The 22315-nt window shown below is 50.9% G+C and overlaps 1 protein-coding gene across 12 annotated transcripts in view; it reads left to right on the top strand.

Moving 5' to 3' along the window:
* The window catches only part of MSI2 (musashi RNA binding protein 2), a 376280-nt gene that overhangs the window by 316565 nt on the left and 37400 nt on the right, over positions 1-22315 (top strand). For 11 of the 12 annotated variants that reach the window (XR_005023616.2, XM_036879856.2, XM_036879852.2 and 8 more), the window contains one exon: positions 8384-8458. Coding sequence is in view for 11 of the 12 variants with exons in the window: in XM_036879856.2 (XP_036735751.1) it covers positions 8384-8458 (75 nt within the window). In the remaining variant the exon portion in view is untranslated. Of the gene's footprint in view, positions 1-8383; positions 8459-12304; positions 13875-22315 lie in introns of those variants that run through there. The other variant, XM_036879859.2, reaches the window with a different exon arrangement.

Genomic DNA, 22315 nt, shown 5'->3' with positions numbered 1-22315 from the left:
TGTCATGGTTGAGTCTTTTAGTTCTTGAGTTACAGCCTCCCCAGGGCACCCCTCACCCCCCACAGCCCTGGCGCTCCAGACTTTGGCCTTCTGCCTGAGTAGCTCTGGTTGAGGCTGCCGGCAGAACCCTCAGACCTCAGCCAGCCCTCCCCACTCCACCCCCCAGTCACAGAGGCTCTCCTCCTCCCCCAGCCAAGCAGAGAGCCCTTTGGGTGCAGTTGGTGGTGTCCACCCAGCCTCCACCAAGCAGGGCCATGTGGGCCAGGCGAGAGAGTTGAGACTTCAGAATCAGGTCTGGACTCCTCACCCCTGTCAGCTGTGCTGCTCAGAGCAAGTGACAGTCTCTCTGTCCTTTAGTTCCCCAATCCATGGATAGGGATACTGGGAAGCCTCACCGCATGTGTTTGTTGAGGCTAAACGAAACCATGCCATGCCCAGCCAATGCTGTATTTTATCAAATCCAGGCTGCCAGAGACAGACACCAGCCTAGCTCACGTGCCTGGGTTTATCTCACCCATGAGAATTAAAAGCAGCATTGTCAGCCCAAAAAAAAAAAAATGCATGTTTGTGTACCATTCAGAAGGAAAAAATATATGCTATTAATGCTATTAATTAAACTGCATTGATGCTTTCTTATCACACTGACTGAGATAGAGGTCCCTTTCAGAGATGTTAAAATGTGGGACAAAAAATGTGTTTTCCTATCAGTAAGATACAGTAGTAGGTACCCAAACTGAGGGCTGTCATTAATAAGGTACTGGGGGGCTCTGGGCAGATTACCACCAGGGCAGGTGCCCGACACCCTCCCACTTGGGGGCCCTTCCTGCCAAGGGCCGAGAACCTAGACCTGCAGGTGTGACTGGTGCTGTGTCATCCGTAGCCCTGTCCTCAGTATAGACCACACCCACGTAGTTGGATTATCTTTGAGTTTCTGCCTCCCAACAGATAAGCACAGTGGATCGCAGGCCTCATCAACCCCCAGTCCTCCTGAATTTCCAGGCACTGTGGTGAGGCCGTCCAGACACCTGCTGAGGCAGAGCCCCTGAGGTCCCAACACGGCCCTCCAGCCAGGAACCAGGCCGAAGGGGTGAATCAGGCACAGCACCCTCGGAGCAAACACGGTCTTACAGTCTGATTGGCCTTTGCCTCCCCAGCAGGGCTGGAGTGTCCACCAAGCCTTCTCTAATGCACTCACCAGAAGCTCCTGGAGCTGCCCTTTATCTTGCCCACTGGCACAGCATGATGCCCTGGGCCCCTGTACTCTCTGGGCAAGCAAATCTCCATTTGCTGTGCTGTGACTGAAGCCCTTGCTTCTTCCCTCTTAACATGGTGGCTTTGGGCAGAGCCTAAACCTTGTGATAGGATGGCCTGGTATGTTCCTCGTCAGTCATCTGGGCCACCAAGGACATGGTGCACCAAGCCTGCATATCAGTCCTGGAGTCAGTAGCATCACCAGCACTAGTATGGCTGATGAACTCAGCTCAGGCAGAAAAACATTTTTTCAAAGTTCGTTAATGAAATGAGGTTTTCCATGATTTGAACCTGTACTATTGAAAGAGCAAAAACCATTCAACACTTGTAGGGATTTTTAGAAGTGTGACACTAACCCATCAAAGCTTTTAAATCCAGTCATTCAACAAATATTTGCTGAGTACCTACTAAGTGCCAGGCACTGTTTTACATGTTGAGGAGGCAGCAGAGAAAGAAGTCTTTGATCTCCGCAAGCTGATATTCTAGCCAGACAATAGATACCCTCGTCTATCAATGACTTGGAAACTGTGGAACTAATTTTAAAATATCCCTTTAAGACTTCCCTATACTTCAGGAGGTCTCATCAAAGAGAGACTGCTGACCATACAGTTGCACAGTTAATCTTGATCTCTCTTGATAGGGCTGCAAACGTCATGGGAGGAGACCTTCAGCTGTTTTAGTTTTGCTTGCACAGCCGTTGACAGAATCGTAGAATCAGCAGCCCCAATGGGAATTCCTTAAAAGGAATGTAGGAGAGGGGAGGAGCCATCCTTAGGCCAGGTCTCCCTGCCTTTCAGCAGGACAAAACCAAAGACAACTAAGACCCTTAGGACAGGTGATTTTGCAGCCCTTCAGTGGTACACAGATGCCCACGGTTACGCAGCACAGCGCACTAGAATCTCTTTGGTTTTTCTTAATGGAAGTGGACTTAATAAAAGCAAACATGATTATTGTTGACATATCTGATTTATCTTGGCTTTCTCTGCCCTCAGCCACATAATTCTACTGCCTTGAACTGTCTTAACTTTGCTAGGCACACACTGTTTGACATGTTTAAAACCAGTGGTAGAGAAATGCCTCAAATGCTGAGGCCTTGAAGAAAAGCTTCAGTCTTCAGGCCCAGAAAAGGAGAGACACTGTTGACCAGCTGAGGAAGGCCAGAGGTATTCTGACCAGTGCTTGTACTGAAAAGTCCCTGTGAGATCCTAACCTAGTGTTCCCCAACATCGAGCCACTCAAATGAAAGCAAAAATAAAAATCATTTCTAAGGGATAAGGAACTGTAATCTGCCAGCATTCACTAATGGATGAAAAGGAGATTGGCTGGAATTTACAGCCACATGCTTAGACTCATTTATTTGTAATTTCAACTGGGATTTGTCTTTCCCCAAAATATCAATTGAGGTCATTTCCAAGGAGGTCTCCATTTGTTCAGCTGTTGCCTAGTGAACAGAGGAAACTTAAAATTTGGCTCTTCGTTTTCCTTCTAGAGCATCGCAGTTCACTAGTGTCTGTTCTGTCCAAGATGGTAGCTACTAGCTACATGTGGCTGTTGAGCATTTACCATGTGGCTTATGTGAATGAGGAACATCATAGTTTAAACTTAAATCAGACAATGCACACCTAGAGGAGGCCCTATGACTCAGAATGATTTTGGGGTCTCAGTGTCTTTGTAGACTTCGGCCTTCACGTCCTTGCCTGGGAAGAACTCTCAGCGCTTGGTGTTGCGTCCTTATGCAGGCCTCATGGAGCTGATGTGGTGCTCCAGGCAGTGCTCTGCATGACATGCAGGAGATAGGTCACACTCCGGCAGTTCCCTGCATCAACAGCCCTTGTCTCTTGTGTCTTTTGAGTCAGGGGCCTTGTGGGAGCAGTTTTCCATGACTGAGCAGCTGAGTAACAGCCCGGGAGAGGATGAGTTATGCACCCATCTAGAATACAAACATCTTCTCGGTTTGGAGCAAAGATCTCGAACCACCATTCTGAGAACTCTGCCTGCCTGCTTCCCCAAAAGGGGACCCTGAGATGAGCTGACTGGGGAATCTGAATTCTGTTTATTTCTGAATTTTTTTTTTCCCACCGTGGAAAGTCTATCTGCAAGAATGGTAGTCATCCAGGCAGAAGCCTTGGTTTTTTCTTTTAGTGACAAGAGATAATTACGGTGGGATTGATCAGGCGTCCAGGGTACTGGAGCAAATAAATTGTGCAGTGGCCAGTGCAGGAGGGGCCCAGCTGCTAATGGAAGTGGTGGCTGGGTCATCTCGCCATAATGTGGCTTGATGGAGCGTCCACATGGGTCTGCTGTAATGTGCTATTGATATGCAGCCAGCCCGTTTCCCCGTGTGGCTGGGGCTGTGAGCCATTCGAGCAGAGCTGGGCTGCACAGCAGTAAATGAAGAGGAAAATTGAAGTAATGTTGTATTATAAATTTATGATTTCATCTGCCTGACCCAGAGGATGTTCGGCAATGGGGAGTGGAGATAAGGTCCCCCATTCTGGCAGATACCAAATTCTCTTCTTTGTTGTTCAGGAGACAATATTGACATGTCCTGGAAGATTGGGGTGAGGCCCAAAATTGAGGTGAACTTGACCATGCCTTTTTTCCTTCTTATTGAAGGCTGTCAAATAGGCCGGGCAGAAAGCAGGTATAATGGAATCGTCCTGGTGGCCTGAATCCAGGAGAGACCGGTGTTCCACCACCCTCCACCCACCCTGAGGGAGTCTCAGAAGTGACACATGGGCTTACACATTTGTTGTCAGATTAACACTAAAATATTTAAGACCTTCAGTGCTGAAGTTAGAAGCAAAGGAGTCATTTTTCATCAAGAAAGCCCCGAGGCAGCAGTGATTTGGCTGTTTGCATATAATCCGTTTATCAATATTGTTGAAATAATGGTATAAGAAATCTTGTGCTGAAAGATCTGATTTGATAGCAGGTGATTAATTTGGAGGCGAGTGATCCAGCCAGCCATGAAATAAATACCAAGGAAGGAGCCAGTGTGCATGTGTCCACTTAAAGCATCCCAGTCTTGGCCCTTGGCCTGCTCTCCCTCTTCTTTCCCCATGTGGAGCTGGAGCTCAGCATCACACGTGGGTCCTGCTCCTCAGCGGTCTGTGCTGAGCTGCCGGGCCATCCTGTCTCCTCTGGGCAATGAGACACCAGTTGCTGGAAATAAACACACAGGGAAGAAGCAGGTGGCAAGACCCTTTTGAGGTAGAAACAAGTTAATTGGCCAGTGAGCTGCGACTACAAATTCTGAAAGGAGAGGAGCCACAGCTAGTCTCCATTGAGAATTTGGGCCCATCGGTGCAGCAGGGGACCTTCAAAGCTTTCTACAGCTGGCAAGACTCAAGCTCCGAGAGATGGGAAGCCCTCAGGGGTATGACCTTGGGCCAGAGGCAGGGCTGGAACCCAAGTCTCCTGATGTCTAGCCCAGCAAGCTTCTGTTTTGGGTCTGATGACAGGTCCACTGGGTAAGGCAAAGCCACAATGCCAACCAGCACATGGAAATGAGGGAAGGTGGGTCCCATCTCTGGACCCCTGAGGCATAAAAGCTCAATGGATAGGCAGCAGGAAGGCCAGCAAACTAACTCACGATGCCAGAGTGCACACAAGGTGGAACTGAGTGAATGATCCTGTTCCTTTAGCCCTCACCTGCAGGGCCAGAAAATGCTTGTAATGTGAGAATCCACTGGGCAGGTGAGTGATGAGCCCCCAGAGCCTGTGTTTAGGAAGTTTTGAATGTGGAAAACTGTCATTGCTGCCTTCCTGGCTGGAGGGCATGGAAACTGTCATAAACCACCTATCACAGCAGCTTTCTACCAGCGTTTCGGTGGAAAGCAACAGAAATGACTCTGGCTGCTGTAAGCAGTGAAGGAAATTATTGAAAGGGGCTCGGTGTTATACAAAATTGCTGGGAAGGCTAGAGAACAGGCAGAAACCAGGGAGCTGAATGGCCATTGTGGGTAAAATGAAAGTTCCTGTGGCCAGGATTTTCACCTGGCCCTGGTTGGCTTGCTCACTGCACACCTGTGGGCAATGCGTTGTTATTGACTCTATATAAAGAGCTGCGCCCAGTGCTCTGGGAGTCACGGTGGCGTGGCTGCAAGGCTGCAGGAGAGCAGAGCAGAGGCTGGAGTGGTGGCAGCACTGAGGACAGAGGCCCAGAGGATGGCTGTGTGGGCCGAGAGGCCTAGGGGCAGAGACCAGCTTGCCTGGTGCAGACTTGCTCTGAGTGGATGAGATTTTAGTGATTTACCTGCCACGAAGGAAATAAAGTTGAGTATAACCCTTACACGCCAAGAAGTTTTACTGTCATTTCTTTGGTCACGTTGACTCCATAGTGAACTTGCTTGGGGCTGAAATCCATTGGCAAGACAATTGGCATAGTCAGCAGGATTCACTGGTGACCAAGGAAAAAGGAACAGGCTGCCCTCATGGACAGGGAGACATTTGAGTATCCACTGTGGACATGTGGTACTGTGCAGGGGTGGAGGATTGGGGTCCCCCCCAAGAGAAAGCTGACTGGAGTGGCATCACTACAAAGTGCTATGGCCCGAGAAAGAGCGACACGAGAAGAAGCAGTGTGGGAGTGCAGGCTGCCAGGTGCCGTGGGGCAGGTGAAGGAAGAGGCCCGAGAAGGAGCAGCACGAGAAGCAGCAGCACGCAGGCTGCCAGGTGCTATGAGAAGGATGTAGTGGAGCCGTCAGCCCCAGAAATGGAGGAGCAGAGGTTTGACGAACAGGTGGGGGTGGAGGTCCTCCCCGTGCCGGAGGCATCAGCCCCTCCTTGGTTGAGACCCGACCTGGTTGAAAGTGGGTGGAAAACCAGAAGGACTCTGCAACCCCAGGTTCTTCCAGGAGAGGTGCAGCCCCCTCCTCAGGCTGTGGAGCACTCCGTGCTCTGCTTCTATCCTCAGGCTCAAGCACAAAAGGAAATACGGTCTGCTTCTCAAAGGAAGAATTTAAAGGTTCCCGTGAAGGTCGCGAGGACCCAGATGTGGGTTGGTTTGAAAAGGCAGGAGCAGACAAAGAAATAGGATGACTGGAGCTGTGGCCGTTGAGACTGGAGCAGCGATTCCAGCCGCTGAGGACCAAGAAGGCAGAGATAAAGCAACAAGATTGGCCTGTGTGTCTACAAGACTTTTTGCTGGAGAGGCTGGAGAAGGTGGGTATTGTAAGGCCCACCCGTGGTCCCTTTGGTTAATTCTTTGAGTAGAACTGGTATGAATACAGCCAGGATGACCACTTGGTGGCAATGGATCTCCTCAGGCTTGAGGGTTATTATAATTTGTTGTAATTTTTATTTGTATATTGTCATAGCCTCTGTCGTTATTATGGAATTTGTTTGCAATGCTCCAGCTTTCTTGCACAGGGACCATTGCAGAGGACTGAGGGCACATAGATTGAGAGGAAAGAATCCTGGAGGGGTGGAGTGTGGATAAAATGAGAGTTCCTGTGGCCAGGATTCTCACCTGGCCCTGGTCAGCTAGCTCACTACACACGTGTGGGCAATACGTTGTTATTGACTATATGAAGAGCTCCGCCCAGTGCTCTGGGCAACACGGTGGCACTGCTGCAAGGCTGCAGGAGAGCAAAGCAGAGGCTGGAGTGGTGGCAGTGCTGAGGACAGAAGCCCAGAGGCAGAGACCAGCTTACCTGGTACAGACTTGTCCTAAGTGGACGAGATTTTAGTGATTGACCTGCCACCATGGAAATAAAGTTGGGTATAATGCTTTCACCCCAAGAGTGTTTTACTGTCATTTCTTTGGTCACATTGAATCCATAGTGAACTTGCCTGGGGCTGAAACCCATTGGCAAGATAGTAAGGCACAGCCACAACCAAGAGACAACCAAGGAATGACCTGGTCAGGGGGCCACTGTTGTCACCACAGGATGCTGAACTCTGCTGTTGATGCCAGAATAAATTACGAACTGCCCCCTCCTCCTCTGCCCCACTGGCCAAGCCTGGGTTTGGGGGTTCACAGCTTTCAAGCTCAGAGAGAGCAGGAGAGGGGGCCTTTTCTGGGTAACTGGGTGGCAGTGAGCAGGCAGTAGGGTGGCCGTGGTGGTATTGTCAGAGCATCAATGTGCAGAGATTCCCGTACATTGAGGGAGGGAGGCAGAGTGAGCCTAGCGGGTAGGAACAGTGGGTAGCCATGGTGTCCTAAGACCAGGGCAGTTTCAGTTCAGAAAGGCTCCACCAGCCGTCTTTGTAGTCTGAGCCAAGAGGCAGGGGTGTAAAGAGTGACGTGGCCTGAGCACAATGCAGGACTGAGAGCCAGTGAGACGTCTCACTGGGGGTTTGTAACAGATCACAGAAGGCCACATCAGCACCCCAGCTTGCCAGATTCCTCTGCACCCCATGCCTATCCCAGCAGCAGTTTCCACAGGCACTCCTCAGTTAACTGGTAACCCCCTGGGTTATCTGCTGAGACCACGTGGAAACCAGTGCTTGCTGTGAAATGCCCATTGGAAGAGCGGCTCGAGGCTGCTGGGTTTAGGCCATGCATCTGGTGCATGTTTTAACACATCCAGTCCCTCCCATTTTCTGAGGGCCTTGGGAAATGCTGGTGCCGTGTGGAGTGTCTGCTTGGCCATGGGCTCCTGGGACCCTGCCTTCCCTGGGCCCTGGCCCACTAAGCCCAGTGGTTTTGCAGAGGCACAGGGCCAGCCCTGAGTGGTGTCCCTGAACTGTGACCCCAGAGTACTCAGACTCTGGTGCTGCCGCAGCTCTCTGCTACCTTGGGAGGAGGCACTACAAGGACTTTAATCTGCTATTGTCAATAGCGTTAAGGTAAAGTACATTCAGGGTAAGCTCTCCAAATGTCAGAGCCAGGCGTGGGCCCTGTGTTTAGTGCTAATGCATGGCATTTACTCTGCAGGCTGAAGAAAGTGTGTGGGCTTTGGGGGTCTCTGTCCAAATACGGGTTAATTACCAGCAGGCTGACAGTAGCGCTCCTAGCCACAGGAGCGAGGTGACCCAGGCCCTGGGTAAAGACCCTCGGGGGAGACAAATCATTTTGTGGAGCAAAATAACTCAGGCTGTTTCTCATTCCCACCCTCCTGGGATTTCACCCCAGACCCAAGGCAGCTGGACTAACACGGCTGTGATCTTTCTCTTTGTGTTCAAGGCTACCCCAACTTTGTGGCAACCTATGGCCGCGGCTACCCCGGATTTGCTCCTAGCTACGGCTATCAGTTCCCAGGTGAGTGTTTTGTCTCCTGTGGCTCTGGAAACGTGGAAGGTGGGCTGCTTCTGGAGGGAGGTGGGAGGACCCCCTAAGAAGAACACAACTCATACATACAATACATACATACATTCAAGAAATGACCTGCAGGTGCTCAATTTCAAATCCACTTAACTCCAAGGTCAGGATGCAGCTCAGTTTCTGATTGACTGAAGTGTCACTGGTGCTGAGAGCTGCAGCTCTGAGGGGCAGAGGGAGGCGCCGAGGCAGGAGCCCTGTGCTCACCCTCCTTTTCCTGAAGCCTGTGTCAGGCTCCATGTCCCCCGGACTGAACCCCCTCACTCTCTTGCTCCCCCTTGCCTGCCTCCGCGCCTTCATTACCAGCTGTCTCCCACCCCCACCCTTCCTTCCTCCTCCCCATCTCCACCTCCAGCTTGGCCTGGCTTTGGGGCCCTTCTGGTGTGTGTCCTTGGTGTGCTGTGGGGGTTTGGGTTTGCGACCCTGACTATTTGGACTCTCCCTCCCCTCCGTGTGGGCAGCAGACCGGAGGCAGAGCCCTGGGAACGGCCACTCATGCGGCCAGGCCGCCCCAGCTCCCATCTGGCTGGGAGGCGTGGAGCCCCCTCCTGAATGGGGGCAGCCAGGGTAGACGTGGCCTTGCAGGGACGGGGTGATGCTGAAGGGAGTGATGTTCGGTGGGGCTTTCCTTGCCCTTAAGGGGTGAGCCACCTTACCAAGGCCTGGAGTACAGATGAGAATATGTTGGGGTGCCTGAGGGCATCTGCAAACAGAAGACAGCTGAGGTTTCTGGAGGCCTTAGGAACAGGATTTTGTTCTCTTGGGCTCTACTAGGGGAGAAGGCTCCCTAGGGAGCTGGCCTCCAGGCAGAGTTTCACTTCTGGTCGGTCTGCCAGCCTAGGCCCAGAGGCCTAAGACGCAGTCGGAAGCAAGGGGGGCCAAGAGGTGGCCCCGAAAGGGTGGTGGTCCGAAGCCAATGAGGAGAGCAGGGAAAGGCGTACCTCAGGGGCTCGGCCCAGAGCTTGCCCCCGACTGAGCTTTGGGGTGGGGAAGGGGGTGTCAGGAGAGGTCAGGAGGTATTTGGGGCTCTTGGAGCTGTGCCCTTGGGGGACAGATCCTCAACCAGTGACACGGAGGCACTAGGCTCCTCTCGTGGCTGCCCATGGCCACAGGCGGGCACCCAACATTTCTGGGGCTCACTCTTGCCTCTGTAATGGGGGGTTCCTGGGGCCGGAGCACCATTGATTGTAGGGGTGAGAGGGAAGGCAGGTACGGCAACAGGAGCTCCCCATGGAGGAGTGTAAGTGTGCGGGACTCCTCCAAGTGTGTGGGAACCCCCCCGAGTGTGCGGGACTCCCCCATGTGTGCGGGAACCCCCTGAATGTGCAGGACCCCCCCGAGTGTGCTCCCGCAAGTGTATGGGACTCACCCCTGAGTGTGTGGACCTCTGAGTGTGCGGGATCCCCTCGAGTGTGTGGGATCACCTCAAGTGTGTGGGACTCCCCTGAGCATGCAGGACCCACCCCCCCAAGTGTGCAGAACTCCCTCAAGTGTGTGGGACTCACCCCTGAGTGTGTGGACCCTCGAGTGTGCGGGATCCCCTCGAGCGTGTGTGACTCCCCCAAGCATGTGGGACCCACCCCCCCGAGTGTGCAGGACCCCCTCCAAGTGTGCAGACCCCTGAGTGTGCGGGATCCCCCCAGGTGAGCGGGACTCCCCCGAGTGTGCCTCTGCAGCTGGCAGGTTTCCCCATCAGGGTGGGGAAGCATCCTTGGCTGCCCTGAGGAAGCCATCCCTGCCTCTTCTCTACAACAGACAGCCACCTGGGGTGGCCACGGGCCTCCCCAAGTAGGACAGTAGGTACCCCAACCAGAGAAGCCAGCACTGGGCCAGGTGTGACCTGGAGTTTGCTCTGTCTGTGCCTCTACTAGATTGTCCTCATCTGTAGGTGGGGCCTTCAAGGTCTGAGGAAGTAGAAAACCCTTTCAGAGGGCCTCAGCCAGCAAGGGGCAGGGCCAGGATTAAGTCCAGGTGGTCTGGGATTAAGTCCCTTGCTAATGTCCCTACCTCATCTGAGAACCTGCCCTTACCCTGGGAGCTAGCCCAGGAAACATCTTGTAGACCTCTGTCTCTGGGACTTGCATCCTTGGGTCTGCCCTAGATTGACATGGATGCAAGACAGACACAGAAGCAAGAGTTGGCCAACCAAGGCTGGGCAGGATGAGATGGGTCCCCCAAGTGCCCAGCCCTACCCCCTAAGCCAAGTCTTTGGGAGTGGAGCAGGGATGTGGACATTGGGAATGGACTTGGAGTGATTGTCCCCAGGACCCATCTGTTTATCACTGTCAACAGCTCCTGCAGCTTAACGCAATTGGCTGGGTTTGAATAGGACAGATATTAGGCATCTTAGTGATATCTAGACAGAAGTCCCTTGATACTTGAGAATTGGCTGTTCTGTTTTCTCTCAGCCATCAAACTCTCCATTTCCCCATCCTTCCCATATACACTCTGGAAACCTCTTGTTTGTCCTCACCAATGACCAGAAGGGGGCCATCAGTGGCTACAAAAGTGAGGCCACCTTCTGTCAGGGAGGGTCAGAGTGTAGAGTGGCCTTGGGTCAGTAGGAGGTTACCCAGTGGCTGGACCTAGCCACCCACACCCCTCCAGGAGGAGCCAGGCTGGCTTCAGAGTCCTGCCTGCAGTCCCTACCCCCTGGAGGGACTGCATTTTTGTGGAGTGGTGGCTCTGCTGTCCTAGACCCCTCCCCAAGCAGCCTAAATAGGGGTTCCAGACCACAATGCTTAGGCAGTGGCCTGTGGTTTTCCAGCCAAGGACTCATGAAGTGGTGGTTCCCCTCAAGAACCAAACTTGACCCGTTCTGGAGCCTCAGCCTCAGGGGCAGGGCCCTTGGGTCAGGGAAGCTTTGGAATGTTCTGGCATCCATCTCTTGACTCATATCAGTAAGAAAGTTTCTAGTGGATCTGGCCGATGAGGCTCGGGTGCAGAGGGGTGACCCAGAAGAGGGGCAGCCCCACTCTCTCCCTGCTCTTTGCCCTGTCTGATTGGCTCTGTTGACCCCTCCCCTGAGTTGGTGACATTAGCACAGCTGTCACCACGAAACTGTTTTTGCTTTGTGGTCTTTCTTTTCCACATCCTCCTGTGCCCACTTCACCCACTTCCCACCTCCAGTCTTTCTTCTGATGTGTGTGGATCCTGCACCCCTCTCCACCCCTTTCTGAATCCATCCTAACAGGACAGTGCCAGAGAGCTAGCTCAGTGAAGTCCCAGAGAGCTGCTACAACCCCCTCCTGTGCGTTTTCACTCACAGCCCGTCTGTCCCCAGGTCCCGGCTCGAAGGTACACTCTGACCCATTACAGAGGGCCCTCCTTTGCCCCTGAGGTGGCCCTTCCTGTGAATACCCACCACATCCACTTGGGTGTCCCTCAGTGGAGCCTGGTTTTGCCCGTGTGGCTTGGGGTTGCAGTCCAACTCTTGGGCCACACAGCTCATTTAAGCAATACCCACGTCTGCCCACCTTTAGGACTCTGTGAAAATACATGAGATGTTCAAATAAAGAGGCCTAGATGCCTTAGGATAATTATTAGAATAGGGTTAGTTCTCTGCAAAGATTGAGTGACGACCAACCACTGTGGAACTAGCTCCTTCCCAGGCCCAGATGTCCACTACATGCACCCCAACCCACCCAGCCCCCCGAATCAGTATATGGGCTCAAATGATTATGGTCCTGATCAGTGCCCCACCCCCTGACCGTTTCCTCTCTTTTTTCCCCTCTGGAATTTCATTTCAGTTTAATCTGTTAATTCTCTTCTTATTTCACTTTGCAGACTATTTGCCGATCTCACAAGACATAATTTTTATCAACTAGCTCTTAAGAAAGGCATAACAAATTGGGGTTTGCTACCATTACTAGAGAGAGGACACAGTCCCGGCCGGGGCCGCCCCAGCTGCTGTCAGTGCCCACTGAAACTGTCCTAGCTGCCTGTTTGAATGAATGTTCTTTTTCTCATTTTTAATTCTTGGAGAAGACTCATGTCCTCATTGCTTTACTCAGTTTTTTAAGAAAAAGTTTCTTCTCCAATCCCCTCCCATTTTGCTTCTTGTACACACTGTGACCATCCTCCCCACCTACCCCATTTCCCCCAACCCCCAGAATGTAATGGGGCCAGAGGGAAACTTCTCACAAACTTTGTAGAGCCTCCTCAGGGGAGTCCAGGAAGAAGGCATGAAATTATTTTTTTTAATGACCAAACAGGCATGTTGGAAGCATTTCATGGGACAAGCTTCTAAGTGCTGGTGGCCCACAGGGGTTAGAGATATGTGACTTAGAGCACTTATGTCCTATAGTGGACAGTGTCAAAAGTGAACACACACACACATACGCAGAGAGAGACTAATATGAAATACTAATGTGAAAACCTTAATCTGGAAGAAAAACTATAAACATTATCTGGTTGTCTTTGTCTTTTTGAGGCCAGTCCTCAGTGGCTGTTGTCATAATAATCATACCTGTCTTAGAAAAGGGACAGTGGAGTCACCAGGACACTGCGGTATCTCAGGCACTGTGGATGCTAATCCATACTGGGTCCCTCCTTTTTCAGCACCCACACACACCCTTACCGCCTTGCATGCACTGGACTTTCATTCCCTGCTGGCATTAGAGCCTCTTGGCCTACTGGATAAGAGGGTCCATCCTGATCAGGTTGGCACCCCTGATCATCAACTCCCAGGAGGACTTTCTTTTCTCATGATGCTGACAACCTCCATGTTTTGAATAGCCCCACTCTCTTGGATTAATGAAGTACAGCACAGTTGGACCCTCAAGAGTCATCCCTTTCTTTATTATGCTCGTAGTTTGTGAGAAGGGTCCTGCGTGCTTCCATTGGATGCATTTGATTTGAGCAAATCCATCGATTTGAGTGTCAGTGTCCTTGAGACTCAACCTGTGCAGTTTTGCTCATCTCATTAAAGATGCTTGATATAATAATTGGTTAGTATCCTTTTATTTTCCCACAGGCTTTTTCATGAGTGCAATTTTTTTTTAATCTGTATGATGTTTTTCCCCTCTTTATGTTGTTCTGCTGTGAATTGCTTTGCTTCACTGAACTTGTCCTGGTATGCTCGTCTCATAGACATTTTAGCCATTGTGAATTTTCTTCATCTCTGTAAATAGTTCATCTGTGCTTCTCCCTAATGACGTTTTATTTTTGCCCCGCCTGTAAGCAACTGAGGTAGAAAAATAAATTGTTTACCACGGACATGCTGTGTGCTGCCATCTCTTAGCCTAATAGTGTCCTGTTCTCACTCCAGGGGAAGTGAATGCATAAATAACTGGTACCAATGACAGCCTAGTGCAGTTTTTGAAAGCATGCGGATCTCCCCTGGCTGCTGCCTATCCCTGGCCGTCCCTGCTTCCTCGTCCTCTGCACCTGCCCGAGGTAGTCATTTCCTTGAGCAGAGTGGCGGAGCATCTGCATGCAGCAGCTGCACGGTTTGCCTCCATGCCCCGTCCTCTGCCGTCACTCCTGCCCCCACATAAAAATGCCACTGGAACATCTGGAGCCCCTCACATCTGTGTACCAGGTGTGTGTGAGCTCATGTACGTGGTTTGCTTTCCTGACTCCCCTGAACAGTGCAGATTGGAGGAGGCACTTGTGTTGCTGGACGTGAAAGTAAAAGACCTTGTTGCCAGGTCCCACTTGGCCATATAGTAGCCATGTGATCTTGAGCAAGTGACTTAGCCCTCTAATGCCTGGCATTAATAGTGCCTACGTAATTAGGTTGTCAAATTAAGTAGGATAATGTGTAAATGTGAATGTTCCTTGGAAATTGGGAAATGCTATGAAACTGGAATTTTAGAAATAGGCACTGATGTTATGTCACTCTCCGGTGTTTTGTTTTGTTTTTCCCTCATCACCTCCAGTGAAACTCCCTGTTCATGGATCTGATATGATCCCCAAGTGAGGCCAAAGAGTTGCTGGGACGTGTTGCCCACCCACCCTAACATCCAACCTCTCCTCTTCCTTGCTCTCCTGATTTACTGATCATCAGGCACTGGATTAGCTACCGGATTTCTGGATGTGAATAAGACTCACTCCATCAAGATGCTCATAGACCACCGAGAGAGAACCAGCCATCAGACCCTTTAAATATGATGGGTCTGGTGCTTAGCTAGAGAGAGGAAATCTCCCCGCTACAAGGAACAAAGGCAGGCTGCTTGTCCACCCTGGAAGGCAGTCAGGAATGACTCCCTAGAGAAGGTGACATTCAGAACTGAGTCTTGCAAAGTCATATAGAATTAGCTGGGTAAAGGAGGCAAGGAAGTATATCCCAGGCAGAGAAATGACACAGAGTGAATGAATCAGGTAGTTTGAAGAAAGAAAACACAAAAGTAAGAAAGCATAAAATAATGCCTAAACAGCGTAAGAATTGTTTCTCTCTCCCATGTAAAAGAAGCCTGGATTTGGCTTCACAATATTAGGGGTCTGGGTTACTTTTATCTTTGTATTCTCTCCTCTTCAATATAAGGCTCCACTTCACAGTCTAAGAAGGCTGCTCAAGCTCCAGCCATTACATATTCATTCTTCCCTTTATTAACACTTCTTTTAAGTCATACATGACACTTTGCTTTAATCCCTTTAATCAGGCCTTAGTCACACAGCCAGTTATAGCTGCAAGAGACCTCAGAAATGTCTCTATTCCAGGTAACCATGTGCCACCTAAAAACGTGGTTCTGGTCTTATAGAAGAAGAGTGGGATAGTTACTGGGGGACACTTAGCAATCTCTGCCCCAAACCTGAGAGGAGGCAGTGCAGGCCCAGGGAGTATGGGCAGCTCAGTGTATGGGGAGCTTACAGGAGTACCTTGGGTGGGCAGGGGAGACAAGTCTGGAGAGAGGCTGGGCTGAGTCCTGATGGGCCTTGTCACGGGAATTCAAATTTGATCCCCAAAGCATGAGAAAAGCCCTGAGAGGACTTTCAGTCGAGGAGTAGTGTGGTCAGATTTCCAAAATCAGCGGGGCGGGGGTGGGGATTTGGAGAGGTGGGGGCCCAGTGAAGACACTATGAGGGTGAGTCCAGAAGAATGTTCCCTTCTGCACCCCACCTCCTCTCCTCTCTGCCTCATCCTCTGGGCTCCATTCCTTTCCCCATGCCTCGTGCTGGCTGGTGGCCTTTGGGGGTCTTTCAGCTCTATCAGGTAACACAGGATTGAAGGACCCCAGCTGCTAAAAAGTCTCTGGTCCAAAGCCTTGGCCACTGAAGTGGCCTCAGACACAGGGCACCCACGGCAGTCAGGAGAGCGAAGCTAGCATCCCACAGCCCAGCACAGACACCTCCCATCTGGGTCCTGGTGTGGGAGCAGCCAGGCAGTGCAGGTCCCAGGCAGGGAGACCCTGACACTCTGGTCCTGGAAGGGCCAGTTTGCACTTCTGCCTCTTCGGCGGTGGTACAGGTTTCATCTCAGGTGCCAATATTGACTGCCTGTGTAAGAGTGATTCTGAGGCCAGGTCCTGGCTCAGCAAAAAGGGAGTCTGTGATTGATTAGCAATGCCTGCATGGTTGCTGGACTGGAGAGTCACAAGCCCAGTCATCACATTTGCCTTCCATATTTCAGTGTAATGGTGGTTCTTGGGTGCTAGGTGGTTTTCAATCTCTTTGAAGAATGGCCAGTCTGTTTCACATGGAGGGGAGGGGGTGTGGTCTGAGGAGAGGTGCCGTAGCTCAGGGATATCATGGTCCCTCCGGAGGAAAAGCTGCTGTAACCCATCATCAGTAGGGGCTGTCAGGTAAGCTTTGGTCAAGTCATCTAGTCTTTGAGCAAAAACAAAGGTGTGGTGGTCAGTCTTACCCTGAGGGGTGTGGCTAGAATGTGGACAGTGGAGTGATGAGAGCCCAAGTCCTTGGAAGGAAGGCGCTTACCTTCAACCAGATGACTGGGGAAAGCAGCCTTGACTGTGAGGAAGGGGCTGCCTCCTGAAATGGCTCACACCCCACCTGTTGGTTCTGTCCAGTGTACAACAAAAAGTTTTCAGAAATGCCGACAGCTGCCACACCAGAGCCCTAGGCTCCTGTCTGGACTGGTAATCTGGGCCACTGCCGGGAACAACTCCAGGGCCCTTCTGTCTACCCAGTCCTCCATCTGCCCCAGTGACAGAGACCACTGTGGTCGGCCCCAACTCAGGAGAGGGGCGACCAAGGCAGGTGCTCCCACCTTCTCCTTCCTGAGTTCTGTGTCTTCTGGCCCAGTTCTTGGAGGGAGAGGAGCAAGCCTCCCTCCCCAGCCTCTGCCCCTTGCCAGGGAAGGCCATTCCAGGGCCACTACAGGGGACATGGTAGAAACAGTGGCTTAGAATGCCTCCTCACTTGGGTATAAATTTTAACATCAGTGCTCTTTCCTCCTGCCTAAGTTTTTTTTTTTTTTTTTATTGAAGGGTAGTTGACACACAGTATTACATTACATTAGTTTCAGGTGTACAACACAGTGATTCAACATTTATATACATGATAATTCTAGGTACCAGCTATCACCATACCAAGTTGTTACAATATTTTGACTATATTCCTTATGCTATACATTACATCCCGGTTACTTATTTATTTTACAATTGGAAGTGTGTTTATATATATATATATATATATATATATATATATATATATTTTGTGAGGGCATCTCTCATATTTATTGATCAAATAATTGTTAACAACAATAAAATTCTGTATAGGGGGGTCAATACTCAATGCACAATCATTAATCCACCCCAAGCCTAATTTTCGTCAGTCTCCAATCTTCTGATGCATAACGAACAAGTTCTTACATGGAGAACAAATTCTTACATAGTGAATAAGTTACATGGTGAACAGTACAAGGGCAGTCATCACAGAAACTTTTGGTTTTGCTCATGCATTATGAACTATAAACAGTCAGTTCAAATATGAATACACATTTGATTTTTAAACTTGATTTATATGTAGATACCACATTTCTCTATTATTATTATTATTTTTAATAAAATGCTGAAGTGGTAGGTAGATACGAGATAAAGGTAGAAAACAGAGTTTAGTGTTGTAAGAGAGCAAATGTAGATGATCAGGTGTGTGCCTGTAGACTATGTGTTAATCCAAGCTAGACAAGGGCAATAAAACATCCATGTATGCAGAAGATTTCTCTCAGAACATGAGGGGGGAGGTTCTAAGCCTCACCTCTGCTGCTCCCCATTTTCTCACCAGATGGCCCCCTGCAACTGTGCCTGTCTTAGGTTGTTCCTCCCTTGAGGAATCTTACCCGTCTCTGGCTAACCAGTCACCTTCCGGGGCCATATAGGGAAATGTTAAGTTGGTAAGTGAGAGAGAAGCCTTATTGTTTGAAAAGGTTAGCTTTTTCCTTCTTTGCATATTTATGCCCTGTGGCTTCTATGCCCAGCATTTGTCTTGAGGTATCTTTACCACTTGGAAGAATTATGATACTCGGTAAATTTGATATGAGGCACGAATTCTATTTAAGGGTTGTAATTAGGAAGGAAGAAGAAAAGCTATAGAAGTAGCAGGCAGAAGAAAACCTGGGAAGATTGATTATTTCTTTGACATATCTTCTTGTAGAGTAACTTCAGCATGGATAGGTTTTAAACTACTAATTAAATTGTGCGCACACATTAACATAATAGGAATATAGTTACCTAACCAAAGCATACCTGTAATTACCAGCCATCTTCAGTGAAACCAAGAAAACCAGTTAGGCACCTTATCCTCCTGCCTAAGTTTTTAAGGGGCTTTTTCCTCAGACCTCTGCCCCAGAAAAGCCCTCACGGGGCCCCCTGGTCCTCCATGGTACATCGTCAGGCTGTGCCGGTGCTGCTGGCTCAGTGCTTCCGGCTGGGTTCCAGGCGGGAGCCTACCCAGTGAGCAATGGCTGGTTCCCCGCTAGCAGAGGAACCAATCCTAAAAATGCCAAGACGGGATGCTTGGTTTCCCAGGTACATTGAGAGAACCCTGGGCCCACTGGGCGCCCACACTAGATGTCAGTGCTGTAAACAGAACACCCCCTTGTAGAGAGAAGCCCCTCCTGATAGGGCAGCCGCCGTGCTGCTGCTTCATTGCCAGCCCTCTCATCGCACACGCCTTCAGCCCTTGAGCTTTGTCTCGAGTGTCACCCCTTTCACAGATCAATCCACAGGCAGATTTTGAGTCACAAGTAGCTGCTCCTGTGGCCAGCCCACTCCTGCCTCACTTGGCCCTGCGTGCACTTGAGGCTTACTGTCTCGTTTAAAGGCAAGCTTAGGGAAGTGCGCCGCTTTAAAAGAAGATGGAGAAGTAAAACTCAACAGCACACCCCAAATCCTGGCGGGAGGATTGTCGGGGCTGTGGAGGGTCCATGCTGCCGTGTTCCTCCCTCCACATGGAAAATCAGGAGCTGACACTATTCCCAGATGAAAGCAGAGCACAGTGCCTAATAAGCATTTAATAAATGTTTGCAGAAATGAATTGGCACAATCTGAATTGATGGGAATTGCGGGTTTCACTTTCGATTGGCTTTCCGTGCCTCTTGAAGCTCCTCTGCATAAATAAAGGAAAATAGTACAAAATGAGGGGTCATCTCCCCATGCAAACACCTGGAGCACCATGCTCTCGGGCAGGAAGTGGGGAGACTGAATTCTTGCTACTAGCTTGCTGGGAAATGGGGCTATTGATCTTGCCCTGTTCCCCTTCCTCACAGGTTGTTGAGAGGGCCACTGGGACCAGCGATGATCTAGTGCTTTGGAAAAGGGTAGTGTCATGTCCCAGGAGACCCCAGTGCAGGAGCACAGGCAGGAGTGAGAGAGGCTGTGGGTGTGGCCTCGCACCTCCTGGTCTCTGGGCTGAATATGGTGCCCACCAGATCCTCTGTCCCCAGCACTGCAATCCTCGGGCCCCTTTCACACCTCCTTGGCCACCCATACCTTTCTTCAAGCACTTCAGTTTTAATTCCTATCATTAAAAGCAAGTGAAAGACTGCAGCTTAAAAAAGAAATGACAGTGTGAGTTTATAGGCAGATGGCAGTGCCAGGCCTGAAGAATAGGCAGCTCATGCCCTCCATGACAGCCAGGGACATTTTCCCTGAGTCCAGGGCAGCTGGGGTCCCCTGCCCCTGGGGGACCCCAACCAAGGGGTCACCCCCTCTGCTCCCTGTGCCGTCAGTCAGGGAGGAGGGGTTGGGGGGCTGGTGAGAGCATTCTCTGCAGGGTACCAGAAAGGGTCATCAGGACCTGCTCCGGACTGGGTCTTCCAGAGCATGGGGATGCCAAACAGGTGAAAAGGAGGTCGGAACCTGGAGGGATGTCCTACACACGGCCAGTGTTCCTATGTAGTCTCTGAGGTGTGTAGAGTGAGCATGGGGGAGGGAGTCATTGACTCTGCCTGGAAAGCTCTCAGGAAGGGGTGACATCAGAACTGTGTTTTGAAGTATGAACAGAAGTTCTCCAGACAGCCTATGAGGGAGGGGTGCTCCACATCAAAGGACCAGCAGGTGTAAAGGCACAGAAGCATTACATGGCTTCCCTCCCTGTGCTCCTGCCTTCACTGTCTGTGGCCTCCATTGGGCAGATGCAGTCCCATTCCCTGGGCCAGAGCAGTTGGATAGTAGCTTTCCATCTGGCATGGGAAGCCCAGGCCCCTGCTTTGCACACCCAGGGACTCATGGGCAGATGCTCTGGACCAGGGCTTCTGTCTCCATGCTTTTTTGCCGTAGGAGGGTTTTCCCTGCAGGGTCCTTTGTGGATATCACTGAGCACCCCCGCAGTGGGCTCTGGAAGCTGCCTGGCCAGGGCTGGCTTCCTTTCAGGTGGAGAGCTTGCCCAGCTGCACTCAGGCAGAGGGGAGCACAGCCTGCTCACGCTGCCGTGGAGGCCCTGCTGCCCTGCTCTGAGCCAGAGCAGGTGTTCGGCTGGCCCAGGTGCCCCAGGGGAGGGCAGGGGAGGTCTGGGGCCAGCCCTGCAGTTCTCTTAATGAAATGTATTTAGACCTCTCCAGGCTTTCTTCATCGGAGCTCTGGTACCAGCCTTGCATGAGCTAGGATTCAGGTAAGGCTAGAAGCAGGAAGAGGCACCTTCTTCCCCAACCCTCTTGTGTCTCTCTGTCCTTCTACCACCCATCCATCCTTTATTCATTCAACACATAGTTACTAAGTACCTGCTGTCACAGGCCCTGCCCTGGATGCTGGGGATACAGTGGCAAACCAGACATATGTACCCCCTGCCTTTATAGGGCACCTGTGAGGGGCAGAGGAGGGAACAGAATCCCACTCAGATGGAAAGAACCAGAGAGGCCCCTCCAGCCAGGCCTTCTAGGTGAGCTGGGAGGAGCTGGACGAGCCGAGGACAGGAGGGCAGCAGCGACCACCCGTGCAGCTGACAAGCCCAGCACCAGGGCCCCAGCATCCGTGTCCACACCTGCGGCCACTGCATCACGGGGCTGTGGCCCATCCAGCCAGGCCTTCCCTGAGCCCCTGCCAGCCCCTTGCCTCCTGCCGTCATATTACACCACCAAAGTTAGCGCTTGTGCGTCAGATCAATCATACCTTTACCACTCACAAGCAAATTATAAATGTTATCAGTTAAAGCCCTTTGAATGTGAAATGTCATGTAAATTAATAGGGTTTTAGAATAGGAAGGCTCCAGAGGGAGTTCTCAGCTCCGCTGCTGTTATTACCTTGGGCAATAATAATAAAAATAGAAATAAAAGTTATTATTCCACTTACTGAGTGCCAGATAACCATACTGAGCACCCAGCGCCATCATCTCATCGAATTTCACAGGCGCCTTACAGAGGAGCTAAAGGAGGCTGAGAGGCAAGTTAAATAGCTTGTCTTGGGCTGCTCAACCAGTCAGTGTGGGAGACGGGCGTTCACCACCTCTCTGTTAACTGCATTGTGCATGGTTTCTCTTAGCCTCCCTGGACCTAGAGCCCTTCATCTGTTAAGTGAGACTAGTAAGGCCCTTGTTGCGCTGGGGAGAGGGCTCCTTGAGGCGAAGCTGGTCCCTTTGGGGAGGGCCGGCTAGGGGACCCTCCTGGGTTCCTGGCTGTGGAAAGTGCTCATGTAGTGGCTGCTGGGATTATCCTTGGTGCAGTGATTCTAGTCTTATCCTCTAGGCTAGGCTCTTAATTTATAGGTGAGGAATAGGCACAGAGAAGGTTCTACCATTCCCCTTTCCACTGGAGCTGGTAGGCAGTGGTATGACCTGACCATGACCATCTTTAAATACTTCTGTCCTAGTTGTTAATCGGCAGCTGCCCTGAACTCCCAAGGGCCTCCCTCAGCACCCTGAGCTCTTCCACAGACTCCCTGACCATCCCGCCACCCACCCATCAGTAATGCCCAACCGAGCAGTGGTCTGTCATTCCACACCAGAAACATCCTATCTCAGGAGACAAAAAAAAGGGGGTGGCAGGGTGAGGGAGAGTCTACATTTTACAGAGGAGGGAACTTTGGGATCCCAGATGTTGGTTTACTCACTGAGCTAGTGATGGGGCCAAGGTGAGAACCTAGGGTCTTTGAGCAGAGGGTCTTGGGGTACTCAAGGCTGGAGTGTGTCCTGTCCTGGTCCACAGAGGTGGGCACCATAAGGCTGCTGTTTGGAATCATGCTGCGGCAGAGCCATTGCAAAGGCCATGTGGAATGAAGCTCAGGGGAAAAAGTAGGCATGGTGAGGAGGCCTAGAAGAGGTCAGGCCGTTTAGATTTGATTGGCTCAGCGAGAGACCCTATGCAGAGGAAGCAAAATGTCAGGATGTTCTTGGCAATTCAGCATCTGGAATTTAGGGAACAGGGTGAAGTGTAAAAAGCCATTTGAATAGCAAGCTCTAGAA

Source organism: Manis pentadactyla, chromosome 4 (genome assembly GCF_030020395.1).
Source record: "Manis pentadactyla isolate mManPen7 chromosome 4, mManPen7.hap1, whole genome shotgun sequence".
In the NCBI taxonomy this organism is placed as follows: Eukaryota; Metazoa; Chordata; class Mammalia; order Pholidota; family Manidae; genus Manis; species Manis pentadactyla.
Note: the sequence above shows the minus strand (reverse complement) of the source record. Positions and strands in the feature narration are given on the sequence as shown.